The sequence below is a fragment of the Oncorhynchus gorbuscha genome, linkage group LG19 (assembly GCF_021184085.1).
Source record: "Oncorhynchus gorbuscha isolate QuinsamMale2020 ecotype Even-year linkage group LG19, OgorEven_v1.0, whole genome shotgun sequence".
Lineage (NCBI taxonomy): Eukaryota > Metazoa > Chordata > Actinopteri > Salmoniformes > Salmonidae > Oncorhynchus > Oncorhynchus gorbuscha.
The window spans coordinates 65393267-65405095 of record NC_060191.1 but is presented as its reverse complement, the minus strand read 5'-3'; the positions used below and the strand labels follow the sequence as shown (position 1 = coordinate 65405095).

The 11829-nt window shown below is 46.5% G+C and overlaps 1 protein-coding gene across 12 annotated transcripts in view; it reads left to right on the top strand.

The window, feature by feature from the left end:
- Positions 1-10361: 10361 nt before the first annotated feature.
- Positions 10362-11829, top strand: part of LOC124005506 (roundabout homolog 2-like) — an 832377-nt gene continuing 830909 nt past the window's right edge. For all 12 annotated transcript variants that reach the window (XM_046314843.1, XM_046314840.1, XM_046314832.1 and 9 more), the window contains exon 1: positions 10362-10837. In XM_046314843.1, the coding sequence (XP_046170799.1) occupies positions 10714-10837 (124 nt within the window). In that variant the 5' untranslated portion in view covers positions 10362-10713. The remainder of the gene's footprint in view (positions 10838-11829) is intronic.

The window sequence follows — 11829 nt, the reverse complement described above, 5'->3', positions numbered from 1 at the left end:
TCTGTCTGTCTGTCTGTCTGTCTGTCTGTCTGTCTGTCTGTCTGTCTGTCTGTCTGTCTGTCTGTCTGTCTGTCTGTCTGTCTGTCTGTCTGTCTGTCTGTCTGTCTGTCTGTCTGTCTGTCTGTCTGTCTGTCTGTCTGTCTGTCTGTCTGTCTGTCTGTCTCTTTTTCTCTCTCTGCCTCTCTCTCTGCCTCTCTCTCTCTGTCTCTCTCTGTCTCTCTCTCTCTCTCTCGCTTTCTCTCTCTCTCTGTCTCTCTCTCTGTCTCTCTCTCTCTGCCTCTCTCTCCCTCTCTGTCTCTCTCTGTCTCGCTCTCTCTCTCACTTTCTCTCTGTCTCTCTCTCTCTGTCTCGGTCTCTCTCTCTCTCTCTGTCTCGGTCTCTCTCTCTCTCGCTTTCTCGCTCTCTCTGTCTCGCTCTCTCTCTCTCGTGCGCTCTCGCTCTCTCAGTCTTGCTCTGTCTTGTTCTCGCTGTGTCTTATTTCTCTTGCTCTCTTGCTCTCGCTCTCTCTCTCTCTCTCTCTCTCTCTCTCTCTCTCTCTCTCTCTCTCTCTCTCTCTCTCTCTCTCTCTCTCTCTCTCTCTCTCTCTCTCTCTCTCTCTCTCTCTCTCTCTCTCTCTCTATCTATCTATCTGACTTGCAGGAGCAGCATCCACTGCCTGGGCATGTTTTTCTTTTAAAGGCAGACTGTAATGGAATTTAATACTGATGTAATTGCACCTTGAATATATACTATACTATTGGCATGGATTGCTGTTGTCAAGTGCATTATTACAATCCCACCTTTTGAATGGAGATGCATTACATGTACATTTTTGTTGGCAGTGTGATTTGGAGAGAAGGGCGCTATGAGTGTGTATAACAATTTTTGGGCTCATGTTTTGTAAAATGAGCCCAAATGAAGCTCTTACATTTTTTTCCTTCAAACAAAGCATGAAGTTTGAAGGAAATAATATCTCTTTAGGTCTGCCCACAACAACATGTCTGAAAAACAACTTCCTATAAACTGATGATGTTAGTCGTAACAGGTCTTGTGGTTTGGCAGGTGTGTTTGTAGCACCTTTATTTAGCCTAACATTCACCTGGGAAAAGTGTCACACACCTCTCAACACACACACAGTCGATAACATCCACACAGCCAGTAGCATTCATGACAAGGTCTGGCACATCTGTCCCCGTCATCATGACAGTCAGTGGTCAGAGTACCAGTTGAACCTTGAATCACTGTTGCTACGGTATGTCAGACAGATGTTTTGTTGTTGTAAATTTAAAATAGACCTGTGTGGTTCATCCATGTTAATTTGTGTGACAGTTGGACCGTTGGAAAGTTGGATAGCCTTCATTGGAAAGAACCCTTAACATATTGATTTATGCTACATTCATTCAATTTAACACTCATTTTCTCTGACTTTTAAAACCTTTGTTGTACTTGTTTATGCTAATATTTGTGGCCTTGAGATGCAAGAAACAAGCTACTAATGACAGCAGCAACACACGACCAGTGGTTATGTTGTTACAAGTTGCTGAGCTCTGATTGCAATGAATTATAATCGGAACGCTAATCACAAGCCAGATGGTATGCTGGAGGAATGATCATTTCACAGTCATACAACCCAGATGGTAGTAATGCTGGAGGAATGATCATTTCACAGTCACACAAGCCAGATGGTAGTAATGCTGGAGGAATGATCATTTCACAGTCACACAAGCCAGATGGTAGTAATGCTGGAGGAATGATCATTTCACAGTCACACAAGCCAGATGGTAGTAATGCTGGAGGAATGATCATTTCACAGTCACACAAGCCAGATGGTAGTAATGCTGGAGGAATGATCATTTCACAGTCACACAAGCCAGATGGTAGTAATGCTGGAGGAATGATCATTTCACAGTCACACAAGCCAGATGGTAGTAATGCTGGAGGAATGTTCATTTCACAGTCACACAAGCCAGATGGTAGTAATGCTGGAGGAATGATTATTTCACAGTCGCACAAGCCAGATGGTAGTAATGCTGGAGGAATGATCATTTCACAGTCGCACAAGCCAGATGGTAGTAATGCTGGAGGAATGATCATTTCACAGTCTCACAAGCCAGATGGTAGTAATGCTGGAGGAATGATCATTTCACAGTCACACAAGCCAGATGGTAGTAATGCTGGAGGAATGATCAGTTCACAGTCTCACAAGCCAGATGGTAGTAATGCTGGAGGAATGATCATTTCACAGTCTCACAAGCCAGATGGTAGTAATGCTGGAGGAATGATCATTTCACAGTCGCACAAGCCAGATGGTAGTAATGCTGGAGGAATGATCATTTCACAGTCGCACAAGCAAGATGGTAGTAATGCTGGAGGAATGATCATTTCACAGTCACACAAGCCAGATGGTAGTAATGCTGGAGGAATGATCATTTCACAGTCTCACAAGCCAGATGGTAGTAATGCTGGAGGAATGATCATTTCACAGTCATACAACCCAGATGGTAGTAATGCTGGAGGAATGTTCATTTCACAGTCACACAAGCCAGATGGTAGTAATGCTGGAGGAATGATCATTTCACAGTCGCACAAGCCAGATGGTAGTAATGCTGGAGGAATGATCATTTCACAGTCGCACAAGCCAGATGGTAGTAATGCTGGAGGAATGATCATTTCACAGTCTCACAACAGTCGTTTAGAAAAAAGACAAACAGCCAGATATATTCCAACATTGACTTCCAAACGACACCCCTGTCCGTCTTGGGACACAAATGGGCATGGTGAACGGGGATGTATGGCTGGATTAGGAAAGCAGGGAGGGAGTAGATTATCCTGTTTCTGGGCAGGCAGATGAGCAGAGGAGAAAACGGCTGCCAGATCTCCATCAGGGGATCAATTCATGGTGTGCACTCTGCCAGTGAAAAAGCAAATTTTATGATCCGTTTTTAAGAGACCCAGCTTTAGATCTGCTCTTGAAGAAAGAAGGAGAGAGGATCCCTCCACTCTCTCTATCTCTCGCTCTCTCTGGCTCTCTCTCTGCATGTTTCATGTACAGTTGCACTCAGACTCCCTCCCTCACAAGTGCACACACAACAATGCACACGCATGCTCGCACACACACACACACACACACACACACACACACACACACACACACACACACACACACACACACACACACACACACACACACACACACACACACACACACACACACACACACACACACACACACACACACACACACACACACACACACACACACACACACACACACACACACTGCCTGCTCTAACCTACATCTGCCGAGCATGGTGAATGTCTGTGTGTGTAAATGTTTTAACAAGGTTTAGTCGGTAAAATGTGTGAATCAGTGTGGCTGCTGGCTGGGTTTGCCAGCCCTGGGCCCCATGCCTCACTCCCCCATCTCGCCCCACGGAGCTTGCTCCTTATCGCTGTCCCGCACCCCTCCACAGCTGAAGCTGCACTCCTCTTCTGCTCGGCCACATTTATCTGGGGGGCTCTTGTCTGGGGGTGATAAGCTGACAGGCTCCCCAGCATCAATCTGGGGGTCCCCTCTTCCCCTCTACTCTCCACTCCACTCTGCAGTGGCAGGCTGCAGGACGGAGCCCCACTCGGCTCTCTGCCTCCCCTCCCTCCATGAGCCACAATTGGCAATCCTATCACACACTGCACAGCCAGGCCACTAGATCTCCCTCCTCCCCTCTTTCTTCCATTTATGAGTACTGTATTAAAGAGGCAAAAGGTATTTTGTAGCCGACACATCTGCGTACAGTTAGTGTAATGTGCTCTGTGGGAGTGTGGACAAAGACAATACTGATGCTAAATCCTGCCACGCTCCACTAGATTTCTGCCTTTGTTTCAACTCATTTTACACTGGAGTCAGTCGGCACTCAGCACATCATGCCCTGTTTCTTTCTCAGGGTAAAACCCTTTTGTTTTTGTGAATTTGTAGATTCCTTTTCCCCCCCTCCCTGAAGTTCGCGTTCAGGAACATTTTTGAGGCATCTCCTTCATGCCTCATTGTTAATAATTCTCCCTGAAATGTTTCTATTGTGGGAGTTTTTAGCTGCTAATGGAAATGAACTTACACATATCAGATGAAGCTTATTTATTTTAGATTACATTAGGAAATTCTACATTGCTTTCAGATACACCATATTACTGTAGCTGGGAACAGGGTGGTGTGAATGCTGCACTGAAACACCAATAAAACAATTGCTAGGGCGATAACCATTGTGAGCTGTGCCACTTGTCATTACAGTAACACGTGCCATGTTACAGAAGGGACATGATCCCGGCAACAGTCACAGGCAACCACATCCAACTCTTGATGTGAAGTGGTCCATCCTTGCTGTCTTGTCACAGGCTGTGTCACAGTGGCAATAAGCCGCACACCATTTAACACACTCTGCCACCTGCTTTATGTGCACTGACTGGCCCAGTCCTCCACTCTTCTCTGCCTGCGTAAAGGGCGTCACACTGCTTGCTTAGTAAGTACTACCTCCTCCTGAATCAGCTCACACTGAGGCACGAACCCAGGACCTGGATAGCACACATGACCGCCATCCTGAAGCGTGTTACCAGTCAGTGCCACGCGAAAAGCTATTCGCTGGCAGACACTTCAGGACACGTCAGGACACTTCAGGCTGAAGAGTAGGTTTCACACATCCCCATGTGTGTCATGGGTCCTCACGGTACTGCTGCTCATTCCCTGCAACAGTTCTGGAGGTCTACGTCACCGGCCTCTAGGCGTCACTGAACTGTCTCATTATGCACACCTGGTTCCCATTCCCCCTATTAGCAATTGTATATGTGCCCTCTGTTCACCATTGTCTTGTCTCATTACACACACCTGGTTCCCATTCCCCCTATTAGCAATTGTATATGTGCCCTCTGTTCACCATTGTCTTGTCTCATTACACACACCTGGTTCCCATTCCCCCTATTAGTAATTGTATATGTGCCCTCTGGTCACCATTGTCTTGTCTCATTACACACACCTGGTTCCCATTCCCCCTATTAGTAATTGTATATATGCCCTCTGTTCACCATTGTCTTGTCTCATTACACACACCTGGTTCCCATTCCCCCTATTAGTAATTGTATTGTCTTGTCTCATTACACACACCTGGTACACATTCCCCCTGATTAGTAATTGTATATATGTGCCCTCTGTTCACCATTGTCTTGTCTCATTACACACACCTGGTTCCCATTCCCCCTATTAGTAATTGTATATATGCCCTCTGTTCACCATTGTCTTGTCTCATTACACACACCTGGTTCCCATTTCCCCCAATTGCTCTCCCCCTGTGCTCTTGTGATTACGGGTCTCGTCCTGTGTATTGTTTTTACGTGTCTCGTCCTGTGTATTGTTATTACGGGTCTCGTCCTGTATATTGTTTTTACAGGTCTCGTCCTGTGTATTGTTTTACAGGTCTCGTCCTGTGTATTGTTATTACATGTCTCATCTGGTGTATTGTTATTACGGGTCTCGTCCTGTATATTGTTTTTACGGGTCTCGTCCTGTGTATTGTTATTACGGGTCTCGTCCTGTGTGTTGTTATTACTGGTCTCGTCCTGTGTATTGTTATTACGGGTCTCGTCCTGTGTGTTGTTATTACGGGTCTCGTCCTGTGTATTGTTATTACATGTCTCATCTGGTGTATTGTTATTACGGGTCTCGTCCTGTGTGTTGTTATTACGGGTCTCGTCCTGTGTATTGTTATTACGGGTCTCGTCCTGTGTATTGTTATTATGGGTCTCGTCCTGTGTATTGTTATTACGGGTCTCGTCCTGTGTATTGTTATTACGGGTCTCTTCCTGTATATTGTTATTACGGGTCTCGTCCTGTGTATTGTTATTACAGGTCTCGTCCTGTGTATTGTTAATACGGGTCTCATCCTGTGTGTTGTTAATACGGGTCTCGTCCTGTGTGTTGTTATTACGGGTCTCGTCCTGTGTATTGTTATTACGGGTCTCGTCCTGTGTATTGTTATTACGGGTCACGTCCTGTGTATTGTTAATACGGGTCTCGTCCTGTGTGTTGTTATTACGGGTCTCGTCCTGTGTATTGTTATTACTGGTCTCGTCCTGTGTATTGTTAATACGGGTCTCGTCCTGTGTATTGTTATTACTGGTCTCGTCCTGTGTATTGTTAATACGGGTCTCGTCCTGTGTATTGTTATTACTGGTCTCGTCCTGTGTATTGTTAATACGGGTCTCGTCCTGTGTATTGTTATTACTGGTCTCGTCCTGTATATTGTTATTACGGGTCTCATCCTGTATATTGTTATTACGGGTCTCGTCCTGTGTATTGTTATTATGGGTCTCGTCCTGTGTATTGTTATTATGGGTCTCATCCTGTATATTGTTATTACGGGTCTCATCCTGTGTATTGTTATTACGTGTCTCGTCCTGTGTATTGTTATTACGTGTCTCATCCTGTATATTGTTATTACGGGTCTCGTCCTGTGTATTGTTATTATGGGTCTCGTCCTGTGTATTGTTATTATGGGTCTCATCCCGTGTATCCATTAGAGGTTTTACCTTGCTCTTTTGTTTGGGTTACATCCCTGTGTTTTTGTATACGTGTTTGTTTTGGGCTTCGTCCCCGTGCTTTTTCATGGTATTAAAACCCCCTGTACTACACCTTTATCCAAGGCTCTGACTCAGTGGCAAGCATAGAATTACGAATTATAATAATAATAATAATAATAATAAATCAAATTAAAATAACAAAATAAATAATACATTAGGATCTCTATGGTGGCAACTGCAGCCAGCCAGGGAAAGGCTACTCCAACTGGATCCCAAGGCCAAGCACTTCCCAGATCTGCTGCTCTGCTTAGTTCTCCTCCAGCACTCTTGACTCTCCATGCATACAGTTAGAGTGTAATCTACGAGTAATCCCTTATTAGACAGGCTATAGGCTACTGATCAAACACAACTCTTACAGTGATCTTCATATAGAGACTAGGGAGTACTGCAGGGATTATCAACGGGGATATTCATATAGAGACTAGGGAGTACTGCAGGGATTATCAACGGGGATCTTCATATAGAGACTAGGGAGTACTGCAGGGATTATCAACGGGGATATTCATATAGAGACTAGGGAGTACTGCAGGGATTATCAACTGGGATATTTATATAGAGTTTAGGGAGTACTGCAGGGATTATCAACAGGGATCTTCATATAGAGACTAGGGAGTACTGCAGGGATTATCAACAGGGATCTTCATATAGAGACTAGGGAGTACTACAGGGATTATCAACGGGGATCTTCATATAGAGACTAGGGAGTACTGCATGGATTATCAATGGGGATCTTCATATAGAGACTCGGGAGTACTGCAGGGATTATCAATGGGGATCTTCATATAGAGACTAGGGAGTACTGCAGGGATTATCAATGGGGATCTTCATATAGAGACTAGGGAGTACTGCATGGATTATCAACCGGGATCTTCATATAGAGACTAGGGAGTACTGCATGGATTATCAATGGGGATCTTCATATAGAGACTAGGGAGTACTGCAGGGATTATCAACCGGGATCTTCATATAGAGACTAGGGAGTACTGCATGGATTATCAATGGGGATCTTCATATAGAGACTAGGGAGTACTGCAGGGATTATCAACGGGGATCTTCATATAGAGACTAGGGAGTAGTGCAGGGATTATCAACAGGGATCTTCATATAGAGACTTGGGAGTACTGCAGGGATTATCAACAGGGATCTTCATATAGAGACTAGGGAGTACTGCAGGGCCTCTGCACTCATATTATACTTACACCAGGGGTGGTGGATTGTGTACTTTAGTTTACATTTCAATTAGCCTTGCTTGTCATAATTAGAGTTATATACTCTAGAAAATAGTGGTATAGCCCACAGAGAAGCTGCTTGTTTATCTGTCATCGCAAATGTGGATTGTTAACAGATGCTCCTGCTGGTTTCTACCAGAGATAGACACATCTCTGTTCTCATTTGCAAAAAGCATGATTATAGTGATGGGTACCGATGCAGGTTGTTAAGCAAGGGAGAGGGAGTAGGGGGAGACGGGGGAGTAGGGGGAGAGGGAGGAGTAGAGGGAGTAGGGGCAGAGGGGGAGTAGGGGGAGAGGGAGGAGTAGGGGGAGTAGGGGGAGTAGGGGGAGTAGGGGCAGAGGGGGAGTAGGGGGAGAGGGAGGAGTAGGGGGAGTAGGGGGAGAGGGAGGAGTAGGGGGAGTAGTGGGAGTAGTGGGAGAGGGAGGAGTAGGGGGAGTAGGGGGAGTAGGGGGGGAGAGGGAGGAGTAGGGGAGTAGGGGGAGTAGGGGCAGAGGGGGAGTAGGGGGAGTAGGGGGAGTAGGGGGAGAGGGAGGAGTAGGGGGAGTAGGGGAGTAGGGGCAGGGGGAGTAGGGGGAGAGGGAGGAGTAGGGGGAGTAGGGGGAGTAGGGGGGAGAGGGGGAGTAGGGGGAGTAGGGGGAGTAGGGGGAGTAGGGGGAGGGTGGGGAGACAGGGGAGTGGGGGCAGAGGGGGAGTAGGGGGCGTAGGGGCAGAGGGGGAGTGGGGGAGTAGGGGGAGAGGAGAAGAGGGGAAGAGGGAGTAAGAAGAGGACGGGGGGCAGGGGACAGGGGCGGGTGGGAAAAGGAAGAGGAGGGGGAGGGGATGGGGGAGAAGGAGGAGGGGAGGGTAGAGGGGAGGGGGAGAAGGAGGAGGGGAGTCTGAATATTATGTGTGGATTCAGGATATTAATTTGCACTGTGTATAAAAAATTATGCACTTAATCATGGATTCCTTCAGAAGCTGTAATGAGGACATTAAAGCCAGGGTGTGTGTTTGAGACAGACTACTCATGCTTCCCCCTCCTGAAGTACAGGCTTTATGAACTTGGTTTGTTACGACCCTGCAGCTTTGTTAGGAACGTCTGACTGACTGTTGTGATAAACAGTTGTCAGCTACAATAAATTAATTTGCAAACGCTATTTATTGTAATTGTAAAGGCAAGGCCATATCATAGACAGTATTATCTAAAGCAGGATTTCCCTAACATGGCCCTGGACTAAAATAATCAAAGCTAGAATGATATTTGAATCAGATATTTGGATATTTGAACCAGCTGTGTAGTGCTAGGGCAAAAAACAAAAACAAAAAACCCAGGAGTGAATTTGGGACACCTGATCTTAAGGGTCACATTACAGGCAACATGAAGTGCTCTGGTCCAGGACTGATATTTTCCATTTCAAATTGGCTTTTTGTGTTAATTGTGTTTAAAGTAAAAATGAAACATCACACTATTAAAATAAAGGCTTTTTAACAATTATGTAACTGTATTTATGATTCATGTTACTCTATGACACCATAAATGACAGAAGGGACCAATGAAGTTGTCCTAACTAGCAATCACCACACTGGCAAATTTCAAGACATTTCTCCAGTCATAGTAGATGTGTGTAAAAGCATTAAAAAGCAAAGTTCGCACACAGGGCTTTCTAACCAATACTGTGGGCAGGCAGCAGGGGAGAAGTGACACAGCTAAAAGCCCATGGGGCTGTCACCCACACTCTTCTACTGGTGATTAACATGAGAAACTCATGAGCACATGTGGAGCTTCCCACAATGCACGAGAGAGAGAGAGAGAGAGAGAGAGAGAGAGAGAGAGAGAGAGAGAGAGAGAGAGAGAGAGAGAGAGAGAAGAGAGACAGAGAGACACAGAGAGACACAGAGAGACACAGAGAGACACAGAGAGACACAGAGAGAGAGAGAGAGAGAGAGAGAGAGAGAGAGCGAGAGGGGACCATGTAAAAGCACTTCCACCATATCTTTTCTCATCCCTCTCCTCTTCCTCCTTCTCCTCCTCCTCCTCGTTCTACTCTGCCAGTAAAGCCTGTTCCAGCTCACCTTGGCCAGGCAAATGTGAGATGCGAGCAGCTCCATGTGAAAACCTTATTGCTCTGTAAAGAGCAGTTGTATGGCTGCCGTGGCTATTAGGATCAGGGAGTCACAGAGATGACCTCCTCTCTCTCCTCTCCTGTTCTCTCGTTCCTCTCCCCCACACTCTCCTCACTCCTCTTGCCTGCTTGTTTGTGTGTTATTTCTAACTAGCAGACACCCACCCTGTAAACTCCTCTCCAGAGGGCAGACTGTGTGTTGCATTCCCTCTTCTCCTCTACTCGGCTGTGCTGTGTGGGGTTCAGAGCCAGAGTGCTGAGAGACGTATTCCCTCAGCAACCCAGAGTGAGGAGGGCAGGAAGTCATTCAGCAGGAGAAGCAGCAGCAGCAGAGGCAGTAGCAGCAGAGGCAGCATCTGCAGAGGCAGCATCAGCAGAGGCAGAGGCAGCAGCAGCAGAGGCAGCGTCGGAGTCGACAGCGGTGGAAACAGTGAGAGAGAGAGAGAGAGAGTGTGTTAGTGTGAGCAGATCAGTGAAGCACGGTGCTGAGCTGAGCCGTGGTGTAGCGTGTGTTCCGTCTGGCTCCGTGCGCTCTGGTGAGCCAGGGGCGTCCAGGAGGGGAGACATGTGGCTCAGCCCAGAGCCCCAGGACCAGTGAAGAGCACCTATCACCCAGCCCTCAGCAGCCTCTAGCAGTATGGCAGAGCCAGATATCCACTGCTGATACCTGCCTGACTGATGACAGCCCGCGCGTGGGTTACCATGCTCCACAACCGCGTCGCACCAGAGGGAAACACAGCCATGTGAAAGTGGACTCGGTCGAAGAGAAACTCTTGGACATGTTTTCCATGGCAAAGTTTGGATTTTTCTCCATTTTTGAACTTGTTTTGTTTCTCTTGGTGCTGTTTGGCGGTCCTGAGCTTAGCCACCAGGCAAGGACTAAAGGCAGATGGAACAAGGGGGGTAAGTGATGATGGGATGTTTGACACACTGGGATGTTTGACGCTTTGGCTCGGTGGTCTGGGTTTGAGGTCTTTGGTTCATCAGTCACACTCTGTGTTTATTGAGCTGATTGAGAGGTCAATGGGTGCCAATGTGAGATCATCTTGGGTGGGACAGTGGTGAAAGCATGGATGCCATTTCCCGTCACTACCATCCCATGTTGCCCTTGCCATAAGACAGAGAACACATTTGAGTGGTAGCGAGATGTCTTTTTGCTAATTCATTGTGCTTTTTAAATGTATTATTCCTTAATTTAACATTTGATTTGATCCTCCAAGCTTTTACGTTTGGCTTGAAATATCTCCCTGCACTTTTGGGTTTATTTTTTGGGGTTTTATTGTTGTGTCCCTGGAGATGAGTCTTGAATCACACTGGCTATTGAGGTCTCATTCAGAGGAAGTTGACTTGAAAATATGAAACACTTAATTGATGATCTGGCTTAGATCTGGAGTAGGTATCGTGCCATGTCAGAGATATCCCTTCAAACAACTTTTTGTGCTGATATGGGGCTGTGTGTGTGTTAGAGTGCAGACTGTGGTCTGCCAGCATGTGTGTGTGTGTGTGTGTGTGTGTGTGTGTGTGTGTGTGTGTGTGTGTGTGTGTGTGTGTGTGTGTGTGTGTGTGTGTGTGTGTGTGTGTGTGTGTGTGTGTGTGTGTGTGTGTGTGTGTGTGTGTGTGTGTGCAGACTATGGTCCGCCAGTGTGTGTTAAGTTTCACAGGGTGTGCATTTCCAGATGGGACACTATCAGGATGTACAGTATGAAAGTGTTTAAGCCAAACTAGGGGAGGGATGGGAGAGAAGGAGGTAGGGTGTATCTTCCATCCCTCTCTCAAAGTCCAGGGGGTTGTGTGATGACAGATAAGGCTCATCTGAAAACCCCAGCATGTGTCTGGAGCATCGGTCTGTGATTTTGGGTTAAAGACCCAGATCACTAGTCTGAGAAGAGGTGTTA